This window comes from Octopus sinensis, linkage group LG2, assembly GCF_006345805.1.
Source record: "Octopus sinensis linkage group LG2, ASM634580v1, whole genome shotgun sequence".
Classification (NCBI taxonomy): domain Eukaryota; kingdom Metazoa; phylum Mollusca; class Cephalopoda; order Octopoda; family Octopodidae; genus Octopus; species Octopus sinensis.
Genome location: NC_042998.1, coordinates 152,648,574 through 152,668,381, shown reverse-complemented (window position 1 = coordinate 152,668,381; position 19,808 = coordinate 152,648,574). Strand labels below are relative to the sequence as shown.

The 19,808-nt window shown below is 34.8% G+C and overlaps 1 protein-coding gene across 1 annotated transcript; it reads left to right on the top strand.

Moving 5' to 3' along the window:
- Positions 1 to 1,647: 1,647 nt before the first annotated feature.
- Positions 1,648 to 19,396, top strand: LOC115226328 (guanine nucleotide exchange factor for Rab-3A-like). The gene is made up of 8 exons (XM_029797330.2): positions 1,648 to 1,665; positions 3,403 to 3,480; positions 6,565 to 6,792; positions 11,557 to 11,688; positions 12,703 to 12,782; positions 14,917 to 15,016; positions 18,406 to 18,472; positions 18,914 to 19,396. Exons 1-8 carry the CDS (start codon positions 1,648 to 1,650, stop codon positions 18,982 to 18,984), a joined length of 774 nt encoding a protein of 257 aa, XP_029653190.1. The 3' UTR covers positions 18,985 to 19,396.
- Positions 19,397 to 19,808: the final 412 nt, after the last annotated feature.

Here is a 19,808-nt window from a genome sequence, read left to right as displayed (position 1 = left end):
GCACCAGCCACAGATCTGGTCAGTGGCTTTCAGCAGGTTGTCCCTTTGATTAGATATCACTTCTATAGAATAGAAGACAAGCATAGTTTGACCACGTATAAACCCACTTTTTGCTTCATCATTTTCATATTAAAATACATTTTTTCCATGGATAACATTTAAAAGTTCTGGCTGTGAACTTCCATCTCAAACTTTTGATCAAAATCTGACACTTGCATATTATGCCAGAATCCCTCCGTCAGCCTTGTATTTCAACCAACTCACAATGTTTGTCCCATTTTTTTCTGACTACTGAGTGGTAGCACTCATTCTAGTTCAATGTGCAGGATCACTATAACTCAGTTTTTGTTGAAAATGATAGTCATGAAGAATATAATTTTTGCTATATTTTGAAAATGAAAAATTGATGGGGTAGATCAGATAATCATTATAAAATACAAGTGAAAATGTTATCATTAATTTTCACTTGTAAAGAACATATTTTTTTCAAGATTTTTATACCATAAGAAAGAAAAATTTCTCACAAATTCAATACAGCCATTGCTGAATCTGGCCACAATATTGCACAAAAGTACAAAGTCAATAAAAAGGGGACTACCACAGCTGCTTGTATAGGATTAATGCATACAGCCACTACTTGTCAAACTTGCATTTGACAAATAGTCCATGTGTGTGTCATCATTATCATCATTTAGCATCTGCTTTCCATGCTGGTATGGGTTGGATGGTTTGACTAGAGCTGGTCAGCTGATGAGCTGTCCAGACTCCAATTCTCTGTTTTGGTATGGTTTCTAAGGCCAGATGCCCTTCCTAATTCCAACCACTGGATTGCTTATACATGCCACCAGCATGAGTGCACTTACATAACACCAGCATGAGTGCACTTACATACATAGCACCAGCACAAATGCATTTTATGTGGCACTTACATGACAAAGACCACTCAGTTGGAAGAGGGAGTGAGGGTATGGCTATAAAGGACATGCCAGTGTGTATAGATAGCTGCAATTTTACTTAGCTTGATGTGTCTTCTCAAGTACAGCAAATTGCCACGAGTCCTGGTCCTGTGTCATCTACTCAGTGAGGCACAGCATCTGACATGTTCTTGGGTCTACCCGTTCCACATGTTCCCCCCACAATTAGTAATCAATACTTCCTCGTCCATACATATTACCTGACCATACCAGCACAGTCCATCTGATACCTCTTCTACACAGTTTTCCTCTTAAATCATTTACATTCTGTCACATATACACACTGACATTAGCCATCCAGCAGAGCATGCTGGCTTCATTTCTTTCAAGCCTTCTTAAGTCCTCTGTAGTCATAGCCTATGCTTCACTACCATGTAGCATAGCTGTATGTACACAGGCATCATACAGTCTGCCTTTCACTCTGAGGGAGAAGCCCTTAGTTACAAACAAATGTAGTAGATCTCTTAAGTTTGCTCAGCCTGTTCTTATTCTAGCAATTATGCTTTCAAAATTACCTCCTCCACTGCTAACTCAGTCACCTAGGTAGCAGAAGCTATCTACTACTTCTAAGGATCCCTCCAAGCATATTTTTAGTACTTATTGTACCTACATATTTACCACACACAAAGACTACTTTCTTTGTTGACTTGCCTATGATATTGCTACACCTCTTATGTCTCCAAAGCTTGCAGTAAGTACAACATATGGAGTTTCTACCAACACTCTTCTTATCGAGCAGGGCCACCTCCCTGAGGGGAATTGTAATTTGTCTGCTTTTCTACTTACTAAGACTTTGGTTCTTGCTAAATTAATTCTAAGCCCCTTAGGTTCCAGGCCTTTTTTCCACACCTGAAGTTTCTTCTGTAGATCAGGTATTGATTCAGCTATAAAAACAAGGTCATCAGCATAGGGGGCTCCCAGGAGCAACCAGTCTTGAATTCCTCTGTTATGGCCTAGAGGACTGTGATAAACAAGTGAAGTTCTTTGGTGAACTTCTACTTGTACACTAAATTCATAGCTATACTCATTACCAACCTTCACCTTACTAGCAACATCCCTATACATGGCTTGTACAGCTCTCACCAACCACTCATATATCCATATCTTTCACATTGACTACCTGATAAGTTGACAAAGGCCAAGTACAGAGGTTTATTTTTGGCTAAATACTTCTCCTGAAGTTGCCTTACCAAGAATATAGCGTCTTGTTTCTCCCAGGCACAAAACCAAACTGCATCTCATCTAGGCCAACTCTTTTTCTAATTAGTTGAGCTACAACCATCTCTATAACTTCATTATCTGGTCCAGCAATTTGATACCTCTGTAATTATTTCTGTGTAAGGTATCACCTTTGCCTTTGTAACAGTTGGCTATAGTACTGCTGCACTAGTGTTGGGTATGATTCCCTTGTGAGCAACCTGACTTACTACACAGGTGATTGGGCTATATCCTACTCTTCCATATATTTTAAGAATCTCAGTGGTGAGATGAAAAGATGTAATTTAAGGGAGATTTAGCTGTTGTTTCTTGCATATCCCACTATCACATTGTACCTTCCTCATTTCTTCCTCCCCACCAGGCCACAAGCGAGTCTGTGCATGTGTGTGCACATGAAAAAATATATTTACTCTGAGAAAAGTACGCTATTACATTAAAAAATTTTTTTTTAATTTATGATTTTTTCCACCCCACTACTTTGTTTCTGTTTATAATCTTAAAATGTTGAAGAGGCTGATAAAGTCACACTGGAATTTATCCACAATGGTTTTAAAAAGGTATGTAAAAGATCATTTATTTTAATAGCATACTTTTCCGTTAATAAATATTAACGTATATGTATGTGTGTTTCTTACACACACACATACATTCACACTCGCACATGGACTCACTTGATGCAGGGAGGAGGGGTAAAAATTTGAATTGGAAAATTTTTCTTTTCATTGCTTAAATCCCAGCAATGGGCCACCTTCAGGCTAAACAAACCCATGTACTACTTCTGCATCAACAATCCATAAAATGCATTTATGGGGAGAAAAATATTGAAAAACATATAATACATGTCAGAGTGTCAAAGAAATGAGAATCGTACTAGGTTGTGCGAGAAACTACTGTTAAATCTCCCTTCAATCACACACCTTTCTGTCTGAAAATATTTTCAAACTTTTTTGAACAGGGTTCTCCCATCGTTTTTAGCTGCATAGTGCCAAAACAAATTGGTCAAAATCAGTCCAGAGGGGGATGGAGTGATAGGTGAAAAAAAATATTTTCAAAAACTTTTTCTCATAAAAATCTTACCCTCATAATTTCCAAAGCTGTAGTGAAAAAATATTGGAAAATCCCTATCAAAACAGAAAATTCAACTTATGTGGGCATCCTATTCTGAAACTGCTGTTTATAACCATTTTTAATAGCTCATTAAAATTTTCAGAATTTATTTTTGTTCTATACTGACTACAAAAATGTCAAAATTCAAGTCCCTGTCACTTGTTCTTTTGGATTCAGCAAGGTTAGAAAACACCATGAAATTGACTGTTTATTACATGCAACAAGATAAGCTTTACCTAAATATTCAAAATATTGCCAAAGAAAAGTTTCATTTTCAAGAACCTGAAAAAGAAAAAAGCAAAAGCTATCCCATGGACACTATTAATTTGTGTAATTTGAAAAGGATTATCACCTGCTTCAAAGATATGACATCACAAATATAGCTACATTTAGGCAAATTAGGCAAGATTTTGACCAATTCACTGACCATTCAAACTGTCATATTTCCTAAAATATTCATCTAAATTTCTCAAATGAGGTATCAGTATGTTTGTTTTTGGATGCTCTCCAAGAAAAAGTACAGTAGAAGTTAGATTTAAATATTTTCAGAAATTCATAGTGATACTTACATTTATTATATACTCAGTAAACTCTCTTATTCTTCATTTAGTTATTTTCAAATCTCTTCTCTGTTTTAACTTATATGCAAACTACTCTTCATTGGTGAAATACAGTAATTCTGTTTTCTCTGTATTCAATGAACTAGTCTTTTTTTAAATTGATGATTTTTTGACCTGTCAAGTACTGTGAATTTGCCAAATTTATATACTAAATTAAAGGCGGCGAGCTGGCAGAAACGTTAGCACGCCGGGCGAAATGCGTTGCCGTATTTTGTCTGCCGTTACGTTCTGAGTTCAAATTCCGCCAAGGTCGACTTTGCCTTTCATCCTTCCGGGGTCGATAAATTAAGTACCAGTTACGCACTGGGGTCAATGTAATCGACTTAATCCCTTTCTCTGTCCTTGTTTGTCTCCTCTGTGTTTAGCCCCTTATGGGTAGTAAAGAAATATATACACTAAATCAAAGAAGGTAATTGGACATCTCATTTAGATACAATCTCCACCTACTGTATTACCTAGATCAAGGATTCTTGATGTTTATAAATCTGATCTATGCAACTCCACCTCGATATGAATATATGTTTCTTGGAAGTTTTGAAAATCTACTACAATAACTTTAGGGCTAACTGTTTTAGGTGTATTTACACCATTTGTCTACAGCAAGAAATTTTCTCCATGACAAAACAGTGAATGTCTTGCTTACAAGTTTGAATGTGCCACTAGCATATTTGAATTGGCAATGACATTGCATTTATACACATCACTGCTTAGTGTTCTCACCCTGTAACATCTGACTGTTCAAAGAAGACTTCAAAAATAGCTAGTAGTGACTTCTCTCAAAAATCAACAAAACTGAGCACCTGTAGAAAAAGGGTTTAACCCCCAAGGATATTCATGCTAACATGCTTGCTACATAAGAGATGGTACACCAGCTTTGTCAGCAGTGCAAAAAGTGGGCAGCTGAATTTAGGCATGGTCTGGATGTCCTGCAACTGTCACCACCAAAGAAAACATTGATCATGTTCACCATATGATGATGGATGACAGGCAATTGACTATAAATCAAATAGCCAATGCTATTAGTATATCCTGTCTTGGCATGATGAAGGTTTTTGCTCAGTGGGTGTCATGTCTTCAGACACTTGTTGAAAGTGCACCAAGCTGATCACATCACAGGAAAATCTGACATTGTTTGATGCAGATCCAGCTGGTTTCTTTAAACATTTCCTCACCAGCATGAGGTTGTTCATCACTTTGAGCAAGAGACAATGAGACAATCCATGTGGTGGGAACACCCTTCCTCACCTTCTCCAAAGAAGGTCAAGGTTGTTTCATCTGCAGAGAAGTTTTTTGAGATGCAAAAGGCATTGTGTTTATTGAATATCATCAAAAGTGCTGCACCATCAGTGGAGAGTATTATATCAAGTTGATGAAGCAGTTATGAAAGGCTATCAAAACCAAATGCTCTGGAAAATTGATGAAAGGGGTCTTGTTTCATCAGGACCATGCTCCAGCACAGAAGTCTTAGGTTTCAATGCCCACTGTGCATGACTATGGATTTGAACTGGTTGATCAACCTCCCTATTCTACTGATTTGGCATCATCTAACTAACATCTGTTCCCCAACATGAAAAAACACTTGGCTGGAAACAAGTATTGCAGTGATGATGATGTCATGTCTGCTGTTGATGACTTTTTTTGACTAGCAGATTGAAAGCTTTTTCACCTGTGGGATCCATGCACAGCAACACTGATGGATTGCAAGAGGAATTATGTTGGAAAATAAACTACATTTGGTCATATTGCATGTGCTTTGAACTTTTCAGACAACTTTTGTATACACAAATATTGTTTTATAAACAATGACTTGATACCTATGACAACTCGAGTTTTGTGTTACAAATGTAGATAGATGAACTGCTTTGTGTATTACTTGGTAATTCTTTTGTTGTCAAAATTTAATCACTCTTGACAAGTATTCTTGTCCCACAGCTACTTCCTTTTTCAATTACGCCAACTCAATAGCAAAAACTATGTACCACATCTGTCAAACTTTTTTAGTAATCTACTGCTTTCACATCGTTAGTATTAATGCTGCTAAATACATTCATACATGAAAAATCTCCTTCATCTTTTGTATCTACCAAAAATTTTCTTGCATGTTCTAATTACAGACTACCTTTGCAAAATTTTCATTTTTAACATTGTTGTTTCCTAGGTGCAAAGAGGTTTTACATACCTGTGTTAACTTCTAATGCCAATTTCTCTGCTGCTTCTACTCCCTCCCCCCTCCCTCCTTCCTTCCTTCCCTCCTTCCTTCCTTCCTTCCTTCCTTCCATCCATCCATCCATACAAACAAACAAACAGTCATATTTGTTTATTCTGCAACTGCCTGACTTAACTGATTCCAAACAACAAAATTTATACCTAAAATAGTAAGTAAACAGTTGTCTCTAGATACTCTTGTTTTGCTTAACAATTTTAAGTTCATAGCCTGATTGAACATATTAAATCTCAGCTGTTAACATGTGTAAAATATTGCATTTTTATTTGTTAATTAGAAATAAAATAACATTGAAATTAATGTAAATATTTATTGCTTCAAGAATATTTTTATGGAAAACTATTCTAACAATTATTTCTTGAGTATGTACTCCTGTTGCAATGGAAGTTTAACAGTTGCCAACTGATTCCTTTTATGGTAGATTGAAGTACTTCAGGCTGAAGTGACTGCTCTGAAAACTCTGGTCCTTACATCAACACCCAGCACACCCAACAAACATCTGCACCCACAGATTGATACAACTAGTAACAAAAAAAAAGAAAGCAGTCGGCCATTTTGGAAAACACATCGTCGTTCAACAAGCCACCATGAGTTTACAAAGGAGACACGGGGAGAAACTGATGAAGGAGAAAATGGACACACTACTCAGGTTAGATGTTTTTTGTTTTTCTTATCATTATCATCCTTTAACATCTGTCTTCCATGTTGGCATGGGTTGGACAGTTCAACAGGAGCTGACAAGACAGAGCACTGCACCAAACTCCCCTGTCTTTTGGCATGGTTTTTGCCCTCCCAAAAACCAACCACTTTACAAAATGAACTGGGTGCTTCTCACATGGCACCAGCACTGACAAGGTCTGTTTTGGCAGGGTTTTTAAGGCTGGATGCTCTTCCTAATACCAATTAGTTTACAGAGTGGGCTGGGCGCTTTTTACATGTTACCAGCACTGTCAAGGTTTGCTTTGTCATATATTTTAAAGCTGGATACCCTTCAAACTGCCATCCACTTTACAGAGTGACTGGGTGCTTTTTTTACATGGCACCAGCACTGGTGAAGTCACCAAATAATTTGCAAGACAGAGACCCTCTAAGAAATGAGGAGCGTATTGGTGGAGGTGGCTTTGTGATGAAAGGTTAGAGTGTGACTGAGGGATGAAAACAGGTGTCTCACTGCAGAGGAGATAGATGGTTATTCCAGTCAGCAGGAAAGAGAGAGAGAGAGTGAGAATGAGAGAGAGCAAGAGTGATAATGGCAATGTGCCAAAGCATACTCTCAAGGTATGGAGATGAGAATATAAATGGGATGGTAAAGTGTTGCTGAGAGTGCATGTGTAGGGAGCTAACATGAATGTGCAAAGGTGAGGAATGTGGGATGCAGTGACTGGTGAACCCTGGGTATATAGAGAGGAGACACAGATGTGATGTCAAGGGTGTTCTTGTATTTGTTGAATATTGCGAAATAACTTAGGATGGATTAACATAGTTGCTTGACTTTTATCATAACCAGAAAGTTTATTTGTATACAATTGGTATTTCATCATTGTCATCTTTTTAATGTCCACTTTTCCATAGTTATGTGACTCTGAAGGAATTCACTGAGGCAAATTTTCTACAGCCAAATGCCCTTCTGTTGCCAACCCTCATCTATTTCCAAATAAGATAATATTTCCCTCTATGTGTTTGTCACAAAAGATTGGAAACAAACATCTTCACTTGTATGATGGTGATGCTCATTTACAACCATCAGATGTTGTCAAGGCAAGGGTACAAACACACCCACACATACCTACATACAAACAAGCATACTTACATATATGGGTGTATATGTATGTATGTATGTGTGTGTGTGTGTGTGTATTTATATATATGTAATTAGAAAAATAGTAAACAAATGGCAGACAATAAGTGCTCAGACTGAACCAACTACCTAAAATCCAGTGTTGAACAAAGGGATACTGAAACCAGGCAAATAAGTGTTGGCTGTAGGCAGCATACCAGTTGAGCTAATGAAAATATCATAAAATGAAAGATGGATAAGTAGTTGTAGAAGGCAACAAATTATTTATGAAGTAGTTATACAGAAATGAGAAATTAAATTGAATAACTGGAAAATCAAGAGTGTGAAAGTTCATAGTAATTCTTCATAGATATGTATATATCCTGAAAGTTCATACTCTAATGTCACAGATGAAAGAGAAGAGAATTCATGTAGTCCTTCATTGTGGTTCATCCTGGATAGATACGCAAGTCTTGGGTGTTGCTTCTTGAACCTCACAAATAATAGAGTGGAGGATGTGGGTAATCAATTACAGATATTTCTTTGGTATGTACAGTGATGTGCATTGTATATACATATATATGAAGTAGATTGATTTTAGCAAATGTATATGAATTAACACAAGTTTAAATTATTTGGACAATTCAGAAAGCAATGGGGTTTTAGCTATTGAAGTTCCTAATGTAACACCAACTCATAGAGGGAGATAGATTAATAGAGTATGTATGAGTTAGAGGACATGCATAACAAGTGCTTGAAGTGAGTTAGTCGGTTGAATGCCATGGAGAACTAGAAAAAGGAAGGAGGATGGGACTGAGGAATACAGAAGCAAAACTGTAGTAGTTTGCTCAAGACAAATAGGTGTCTGTAGGGTGAAGGTTAGCAGACTGTGCAGTTGAATTAAATATCAAAGGGTTGGCCAGCTCCTGTCAAACCATCCAGCATGGAAAATGGATATTAAATGATGGTGATGAGTATAAAGGCAAGAAAGAAAAAGATAGAAATTGAAAGGAAGGCTTGTTCAGCTCCCCTTTGGATATAGGTCTGCCTGATTGTCTAGCTGTCAAAATGTGTGAAATCATCCAAGTGTACAAAAACATGATGACTTCAATAGAACATTTAGATAAGGATGTAAAGATAGATGATTGCTGAAATTCATCTGGTTACAGGAAGGAGTTCAAAACAGTGATAGAAGTAAATGTACAATTAATTGACAGACTAATATATATAAGTATTAAACAGGGTTGAAATGATATAAACATGTATTACCTATTATGTTTGGCAATAGAAAATGTTATCAGTAAAATCTAAAAATTAGAAACCCCACCAAAGCAGGTAAGTGTCTGAGAAATACGAGGAATACATAGATCTAACTCAAGCAGAACATATCTATATAAGGTAAAAAAGAAATTGTTTTCAAGAATTAGTGTCTGCAAAAAGTGATAGCTCCTTTTTGGCAGTTTAGAAGACAGTGGAAACTTCATCTTGAAATCTCAATGAAGTCTTTACTACGGAGGTTGCATGGAGTTCTGCCTCCTTCATACAGCCTTCCCATTTTAATAATAGACCAGGTAATATTGTAAAGGATTCTGTCTTTCTTAAAATGGTGGTTATGGTTAGATAACCCGAGCATAGAAGATGAGCATTATTTGTAATTCAGTGGTACAACAGTATAACAGTTTGTTTTGACATACACTTAGATTGTAATTTCTGCAATGTGCTGCATAAATTGTTAAGTAAATGAGAGGCATCTTTGTCTCCACCTATTCAGTTGCAAAGTGTTGAGTAAAGTTATTTGATTGCAGACCTCCTTTCAGTCTTTTTATTATCACTGGGTCACACATAGACCCCAGACGGTAACTTTGATTTCAAGGCCTTCCCAGATGAGTGACTGGTTATTCAAAGACATTTATAGATTGCAAATTTATTCTGTCCAGTTACGTATCAGTATAGTGGTCATTTGCAAACTCCAACTTTCATTTCTCCTTAGCCCTCACGTCACACAGCTGTTAATGTTTATTTCAGTTGCGTCACGCCCTTCCAATTGCTATAGATTTGTAATGCATCTTACGGCTGTGCCTGTCACCTGGATGGTGACGAATCCTACATTGGGAGTGGTAATGACTAGTGTAGGGTAACTGACTGCTTATTGTGATCATTTGTCTTTTGGTTTCCTGTAGCTTTGCTCTCTTTTACAAACCCAGTGAACATATATTTCCTATTTCAAAGAAATTCAAACAATAGATATAAAACCCAAGTTAAAAAGATTCTCAACAATTCAACTTCTCTGGTTGACATTAAGATGCCAACCCCCAACAGGGGCCTTAACTCTCACATTTTAGAGCTCCATGACCTCCATTTTACAGGAGCAAAATCCTTTTAACAGGTTCTATAAGACTGGAATTTTAGAATATGCGCATAAAAATCAGTAGTATGGGATACATGTGGCACGATTACAATTTTTTGCAATTTTGATGAAATTCGAAATATAGGTATTCCAGTTCATTACAGAAAATATAACAGAAAAGACTAATTCTTCAATTGTATTTAACACGGGCAATGCGGGGTAACTTTGCTAGTAATAAAATAAATGTTTGTATCTTAACTTATAATAATTATCAAATAAATATAGAAAAATACATGTTTTATCAATAAATAATTGAAAAACATTTAACAATATTACTTAAAATAAAACCATAACTTATCGAAGAATTTCTGTTAACTAAAATTTTAAACGTAATATGTAGAACTTTGCGTTTATAAGAAATATATCGCATGAAAATATGACGTAAATAAAAATTATAGAATAAATTAGATAGAAATATATATTTAAGCTGTTAAAATGACAAAATGTATTTTAGCTGTGCGAATAAGAAAAAATTAACTGTAATTTAAAATTTTCCAATAAATCTTGTTAAATTTCTTCCCAATTTTTGCCAGAATATTTTTACAAAGTGTAGTTTAGATGTAGTTTCACTTATTGATGGTGAAAATTTTTAATAACCAACTTCATTTTTTTCTCATGCTATCAACAAATCTCATCTCCTAATATCCTGCAAATGATTTTTTCCATGGAAATTGGAGGGTGAGGTGGTAGGATGGATCCTTGGAAATTCTCTCCTTGCCTCACCCTGTTGGGCTCCACACCTCCTAAGGCCATCCCTGCCAGTCACTGCCTATTACACCTTCCTGAATGACCTAATTAATTATGCAGGTGACTAGCCCATATCCTACCCTGAAAATATATATAGCATGTTGAGGAATATATGAAAGTCCTTATATGCATGTCATTTGTTACAGAAGAGAAAGGTGATATAGCTTAAACTTTCTTGGGTTTTAAAAATAACAAATGCTTCATAAGTCATAGCTGTGTATCGTACATAGTTTAACTCTGTATATCTAATATCAGTATAAGAAAGTTTAAACACAAACTAATGAGACAATTGGAGAAACTATCTGTATGGATATACAAGTGTGTGCTACTCTCAAATATTGTATGTGTAAAGTAACACCTAAGCATAGTTATTATTATTTGAAGTAAAGTTCAATGAGTTCAGTTCCAGTGAGCTGACTTTTACTAAATTATGTAAGCTAAATAAAGAAATGTTATATGGAATATTTTATTTTGTGTTTCAGATTGACCTTGTCTGTTTTGAAGAGTTTTGCCAGTGGCGAGAACAATCCCAGCAGACTGAACAGCCTTCTTCATTTTTGTCAAGAGTTTTCCTAGAAGATATAAGCCCATGCTTGAACTTTTCCAACACTAATGTGAGAATACTAACAAATTAAATTATTTATTAATTTCATTCCTAATTTGATTAACCCACAAAATATTGAGAATGTTATTTAAAGTTTTTGTTTGCTATTATCTCTCTCTCTGTATATATCTATGTGTGTATGTGTGTGTATATATATATATATCTATATATATGCACACACACACACACAAGATGAACTAGATTATACACTTTTGGAGTGTCTTGAATAGAAGAGACAATGAATTTAGTCTTTGACATCATCACACATTCTGTTTCTTATTACAAAAGTACTTGATTCCAAAAACTTGAGTTAACTTCTGAGAATTTTATTGCAATCTGTCATCTTGCTGCTATTAGGTAACCAATTTTCATGGAAACAAGTATATTAAAATTGGTAATAAATTGGTCATATATAAAGTAATTTAACTTAGATTATGCTGTACACTCTGCAAAGCCATGCTTAGTTGCATGCAGCACAAAATATGCAAGACAGCATGTTGCATTTGTTTGATCTATCCAGTGTCTTTGCTAATCATGGTTGGAAGCATGGAGATTAAATACACTTTGAAGATACCATTGTATCTCCTTGTACTGGAATAGTAATACACTAACTTCTGTTTAACTATCACTGATAGCTCCACAAGACACTGACTAGAACTGTTGGCTCTTAACTCTTTGACTCGATCCTCTCTTGATAACTGTCTACTGGTCTATTTATAATAGCTGACTCCTACCACTTCTCACTAGGAGTTGTAGTCAGTGTTTTGTGAAGCTATCAATGATAGAAAGACAGAGGTTAGTGTATTACTATTCTGGTATGAAGAGATATAACGGTATCCAATGACTAATAACTATTGTGGATACTAGTGCTATTGCCACATTGTGGGTAATGTTAGTGAACATTTTTTTAAATGGTGGTGGCAGAGCAGCTCTTTATAATTACAAAGCAAATCTTCCAAAATACTCGACTTTGAAATAAAGTTTTATTCCTTGAATTATTTTGAATTTACATGTATCGTTACAGTTGTCAGAAAGAGTGAAGAAATGTGTAGACAATAACACTTTAACTATTGAACCAATTGCCAGTGATAGTTCCTACCCACGGTAAGAATTCTGATATTTCAGCACCTAATAGTTATCAATTAATTAATAACAGTAAGTTTCTTTTTTTAAATTTTTTTTTATTATCTATTGCAGACAGGTTGTTCAGAAAAACAATCAGTGATCAAATCATAAAAAGTTAAATAATTCTTAGATTTTTATAGACTTTTAAAAAATATAATCTCAAATTTAGTTATGAGATTCTTTGATACTCTCTTGAAATTTACTCTATCACAAAAGAAAGATGTAACCAGCATAATACAACATATTTTACGATTTTCATAAGTTTTCACAAGATTTTTGTTTCTTTTTTTGTTGAGTTATTTAATTTTTCATGTTAATTAGTTTAAACTCTCTGTGTGAATATTTTTTCTTCAATCTGCGTAAATTTGTTTTTCCTTGTCACTACTATTGTAAAGTGGATTCTTCCCACTGGTGTGATGTGTCACTGTCATTGTATTGTAGTTGCTGTTTTATGCTTGTAGTCACAAAAGTTACTGGTCATTGGATACCATTGTATCTCCTTGTACTGGAATAGTAATACACTAACTTCTCTTTAACTATCACTGATAGCTCCACAAGACACTGACTAGAACTGTTGGCTCTTAACTCTTTGACTCGATCCTCTCTTGATAACTGTCTACTGGTCTATTTATAATAGCTGATCCTACCACTTCTCACTGGGAGTTGTAGTCAGTGTTTTGTGAAGCTATCAATGATAAAAAGACAGAGGTTAGTGTATTACTATTCTGGTATGAAGAGATATAACGGTATCCAATGACTAATAACTATTGTGGATACTAGCGTAAAACAGCAACTACAGTACAATGGCAGTCACAAGTCACACCAGTGCGAGGAACCCACTTTACTACAAATACTTACTGGGTTTTGAGAAAGGGCTGTGATCGTGGCCTTTGTAAGCCCTCCAAGACTGATTGATGTTATTAATGTTCCACTTAAACTATTGCAAAATGACACCAGCAAGAAAGAGATGAGTAGGGAGGATATTCCACAGTGTTCTGGGGAGGAAAGATTGGATGTGTTGATAATTGTAGAACCTGGGAGATGAGATGGGATTCAACACTACATGGATGAAGAGAGGAGAAGAAATGAGTGGATTTGGAGTGTCTGAGTGGAGATTGTAAGAAACCAGCGAGTGCTGAAGAACTGATGTCATTGTAGTAGTGGTAGTAAAAGCAGAAAGTTGAGACAGTACACCTGTAGGCCAGAGTGATTTATTGCTAGTCAGTTAACTAACCTTTCTCTGGATATAGTCTAGTATGTCTCTGTGCAGCAGCAGTATCCTAGATACAGGAGCAATTTTCCATTGTGGGTCATACTTCAGTTTGTAGAATGTCATCAATTTTTTGCATATAAATATTTTCTGGTTCTGAAGGGAAGTACCAGTCTTTGTTAAGTAGTCTTAGCTATGTTAAGAATGTGGTTCTGCCAGGAAAGATACCTAGTAATAGTCAAGCCTAGTATTTGGGTTCTAGATTAGTATTAAGGATAGTGTTGGGCAATAGTGTTTTCTTGATATGTTTGTTTTTCTCTTGAGTTTTATAAATTTAAATCACATAGTTAAAGACAATCTCTACTATCTCTACTAGATATCCCCTGAAAAACGTTTATATTTCAATAGGCTAAACCACCTAGCTACAAGTACATATTGTGAAGAAACAAAAAGATATCCCAAGGAAGCACAGTTCTCCTATGTCACTGGCCAGTATTTTGTTTGTTTGTTTTTTTCAGTTGATAGGATTTAAACTCTAGACTCCTGCTCCTATCCTGAGATAGGGAAGTCTTTTTAACTATATAACGTCTTGAATGCTGTAATAAACTCCAGCACACTTTGTTTACTTGTTCAGGGTGCTTCATAAAACAAGAAACTGTTGTGAAAAGTCATTGTGAAATTAGGCACAATCAATATCCAGATCTATCATCAATGCCAGAAAGATCACAGTGTTTCAGCTCTACCAGCAAAACCATAGAAATTTCCAACATTTGATATGTGTTGACTGATTTACAAGTAGTGCATGGGCATTGTCTGAGGTGGCCAGAGAATGAAAGGAGTTTTGATGGCAATGAGAAAACATTAATATATCAATAAAATACTTATTGATGGTTCTCTTAACAGGTGGTGTACATTGTCTCAGTCTAACAAATTATGTAACTACAAGATACATTTAGGAGAAGATCATTCTTGGTACTCAATCTCAGAATTTTGTCGAAACCGAGTAAGTATGATCTGTTTCAGTTTTATTTATATAATACTAAAACAATGACATATTTTTCTTGAATTTTCTTCATACTTATTTTCAGAAAGAAATCAGCAGTTTAAAAATTAAATCATCTTGTCATTAAGACTTGTATAGAAAGAGTAGCTGGAGGAAGAATACCTCTCTAAGGTGTGCAAAACTGGTGGAGGGAAAGAAAACCCATGACTCAGAAGTAGCTACAGCAGAAAACAGTGTATCAAGAAATTGAATTACTTTCTGACCTGTCCCAGTACTTACAACAGAGTGTACTCCACTAAGAGCTAATTTATGTTTGCTTTCCATACTGGCATGGGTTAAATGGTTTCATAGGACTCAATGGGTCAGAGGCCTACATCTTGCTCCAGTGTCTCAGTTTTAGCATGTTTCCTAATAGATAGATGCACTATGTGACACCAGTCACTTTACAGAGTGTACTGTGTGCAATTTTTCATGTCACAAGTATTATAGACTCAAATAGAGTGACAGAGGGTTGCAAATGTGCAGTCCCTCTCCCATCCAAGTATCATGATGAATAAAAGAAAGAGAAGAAGCAGAATATGGTTGGTGGTAGAAAGATCTAGAATGCATAGGTTATCAGATAGGTGTAGAGGGAGTGAAGGAATTTGGTATGCATCACTATGAATGACTTGGAATGGTCAGTAAAAGAGATGAGGTTGTACAGAATAGGCACAGTGGAAAGGAGAGATGATGGGGTGGTGTAGGTAGTGTAGAAATGTGTATGTTACTTCTATTTTAATGGGAATTTTGACAGACAAGTGTGAGAGGTTAGATCTTCTGCAACATGGCTTATCAACATGGTCCTCTATCATCTTCATTAATGAAGGAGATGACAGACAGAGGACTATAAGATCATTTTTCACCACTTTGTTCCAAAACTTCTTTAGTCATTCCCTTACATAGGTAACATTCACTTTTAACACTCTGCAATAGCTTATAGCTCTCATCTTCCACTCACACCACATGCCCACACCAGCACCATCTCTTCTTTTGATTACTACATCTGATTCCTCTTTTATGCACTTTACCTTTCAGATTATACCTTTCCAGTAAAGTATGCTTCCCTCGTTTCTTTATAGTCTCCATATAACTTTTGCATTCATTGCCCAAGTCTCACATGATAAATAGCATATTTTGCATACAGACATCATACAGTCTACCCTTGACTTTGAGGGAGAAGCTCTTAAGAGATCCTGGCATCGATGGTTTTTACATGATGGGCGGGTCTTCTTGAATACAGCAATGTGCCACATATTTCAGTCCTTTGTCATCTCCTTCATAAGGCTCAGTGTTTTGAGATCAGCTTTCAATACTTCATCCATGTCTTCTTGGGTCTCCCTCTTCCACAACTTTATACACACACACACACATGTATGAATGCTCGAGTACTTAAAGCTATAGAAGTAAGAATGGCAAGTTACAGCTATTATGTAACACATTATATTGTAGGTAAATGCTCCATAGTTTAAGGTTATATTGTGACTGAATGGTTGATGGTGTATAGTAAAAACATAATGAAAGACAGATCAGAGAAGATTCATTTCACCACCTGCTTGAAGCATGTAGTGAAATGCATCACATGTAAAATTTGACCCCATATTTTGAGCCAAAAATCCAGAATTTTCCATGTATCTCACATATAAACTGGCACTAGTTCTTCACAGATCAACATTTGTAAATGAAGGGAATATTCCATATATAAATGTCATGATGTTGAAATTAGTTTTTTTTTTTGTTGGCCTATTATCAGTATGTTTTGATGTATAATTCACATCATTAAAGTTCACATTTCTTAACATCCATTATAAAAAAAGCTATATCAACATCTTTTTGGCAACTTGGTCAACATCATTTTTCATATACACTTGTAGAATGCAGTTGTATAGTCGAGGTTTTAAAATAAGCCATAATTTTGTGTAAAAATGTCTTTCATGAAGATTATATTATACAGCAGCTTTAAATCTAATAGTTATTAGTTGCTAAGAAGACAAGTGTTACAGCAAAAGAATTTTGTTTCAAAGAAACAACCTGGAGAAAGATATTGAACAAATTTCAAATAATGCCAAAATATATGCTAACAGAAATAAACCAAATAAGTGTTCTCAACAAGAGAAAAAATGTTACAGAATGGCTACTAGAAAATCATGAAAATTGAGATTGTGTTGCTCATGCACTTCTCCAAATCCATGCACAAATGGAATCAAAGAAGGATGAAATTTTGAATTTTAAAACAAATGCTGGATGGTGCATTAAGTTCATGAGATTTAGTTCATGTAACTTAGTACTTTAGCAGAGTACCAAAATGGCATCAAAGTTGCCTGCTGATCTAGATGATAAGATAATACAGTTTTACTAGTTTGTAATTAGAAATTAGCTAAAAGCTAGCTAGAAGTCATGATATATTTGGAACATGAACAAATTGCCTATTACTTTTGACATACAAGGGAATCAAGCTGTCAATCAAAAAGGCAAAAGAAATAGTACTTACTATCGGATATACAAAATAAAAAAACTCAAGCAATCCTACTTTTCTCATGGTTCTCATCACTGGATAAATCTTGTTTGGAACCAGTTTAAGGTACATTTAATGAAAAACATTTAAGGACCTCCAATCACAAAACACTCAGGTTTAATTCCTGGTGGACTGACAAATGATTTGCAACCATATAATGCTTGATGAAAGAATAACATAAATGAAAGGAGGCAACATGCAGGCTCTATCAGTACCCATTATCTGTGATCATTGATTCAAAGAAATAAAAGTTGGTACTCTTGTCAGACTATTCAAGACATGTGGAACTGTGAATGCATTGAAATTTTCAGATTATTACCTATGGGATGAATGGAAGAAGAAGTGGATAGTGTGCTACCTCTAACTATGAGGAGCATGGCTGATAATCCTTATGATGATATCCATCTTGGTAATTATGAAGCATTATTCTGCACTGAAGATAATGAAAAGTGTAATTTTGCAGGATTTTACTGAACTTTTGTGTTTGAACTGTTAAGATGTAGCCTGAAATTATAATTTAAAGTGTATTCATTTCTACTTCACTTTGTGAATGCATAACTAAAAGTTTACTAATTCACTTTTTTCCCTTCAAATTTATTTAGAGCACTTCTGCTACTGATAAGGTATTTTGGATTCTAATGTAAATTTCAGCTCCTCAAAAGTAGCATTCATGTAATATTCATCCCATATGCTTAATATTTTTAAAATGGCCTAAAAAATTGAACTTTTACACTATTATTATTACTTGTAAAATCATCATTATTAGTAATATAATAAATAATTGCAATTTATTTATCTTGCTCAATCTTTTCAACTTCATTTTGTCATTTTATTTCAGATTACATCTGTATGCAACTTTTACACATACATTCGTTACATTCAACAAGGTTTGGTTAAAGGTGAAGGTGAGTTCGTATACTATTTACCTCTTTTTAATCTTTCTTCTGTGTGGCAATACTCTTTGGTTTCTTTTAGAGATTTAAAATAAAAATTAATTTAAAATATCATGAGTTTGAACAAAGAAAAACATTTTTCTCTTAGTAGATTAAGAAATTTTTGAATGATCATATGCTAATTATGTAAAAATGACAAAAATATTAATAAAAGAAATAAGAGAAGTGTCATACATCATTCAGTGTTTATCTATTTCATGTTATTGGTGTCTTAATCATGACAAATTTATTATGCTGCTTAACTGATCTCCACTATAAACATCTGATGTTCACTGCATAATTCAGCTGTAAAAATTATATTCAATAACTGGCTTTGATTAATATTGAAATAAATTTGCAATTTCAAAAATAATTATTTTATAAACAATTAGAAAATTAATATTTTACTTTCAGACAAATCTGTATTTCTTGAAGTGTTGAATTTAAGAAAGAAGATGGCATTGGCACGCCTTGGTTACTCTTGAAACGACTCTCACATGTTCAGCTGCCCTCACTTATATACTGCTAACCTGGAAAGAAAAGCTTGGAAATTCAACCAACAGAAATAACTTCAGTGTTCACTATGTTGAAACCATACTTTTCAGCTTATTCAATTTGACTTTTTGAAAAGAGATATCTTTACTGGTTTCTCTTGTAAAATCAGTACATTTTAATTTAGTGATTATTTTTCTGATAAAGTTTCTAAACTGTAATTTAAGTGTTATGTTACTTTAACATTATTGTGGTTATTGTAACTATTTTGTGTTGACTGTAATAAATTGACTTCTTTTGTTTCAAAAAAGATGATGGAAGTTTATGACAAAATAAAACCCAAAGATATAAACCAAAGCTAAAATTTAAAACTGTAAAAAAATCATTAAAAATACTTCCTACTTATTTTACTTTGTAGTCCTTGCCAAGCTTTTGAGTATTCTTCTATGTTGTTCTAGGACCCCCACCAGTATAACAGTCACTTCTAGCAACCATCATGTCTCCTTCCTGCTGCTCCTATATATTAATCAGCTCCCTGACTATTGTGTTGCTTCTCTAATAATTTACCCTGGCTGTCATTCATTTCCATGCACATTGAAAAAGAAATGAGCAGATGAGTTGTTTTGTTTGTTTTCTTGTTTTGTTTGTTTTAATCTTTGCCTCATTCTATCCCATTAATACTAACTCATCTAAATTTAATCATACCTTTACCTCTAATTACCTTCTTTCCTCCTTACTGTCACTGTGTAAAATTTTATCTCATTGCCACTCTCCAACAGAAATAACTTCAGAGTTACTACTTTGGCTCTAAAAGACT

Bases quoted from the DNA above. Each gene is read 5' to 3' on its own strand.
- LOC115226328 (XM_029797330.2), top strand. The intron at 11,689-12,702 runs GTGAGAATACTA...GTATCGTTACAG, and splicing joins TGAACTTTTCCAACACTAAT to TTGTCAGAAAGAGTGAAGAA. The intron at 18,473-18,913 runs GTGAGTTCGTAT...TTTTACTTTCAG, and splicing joins AGGTTTGGTTAAAGGTGAAG to ACAAATCTGTATTTCTTGAA.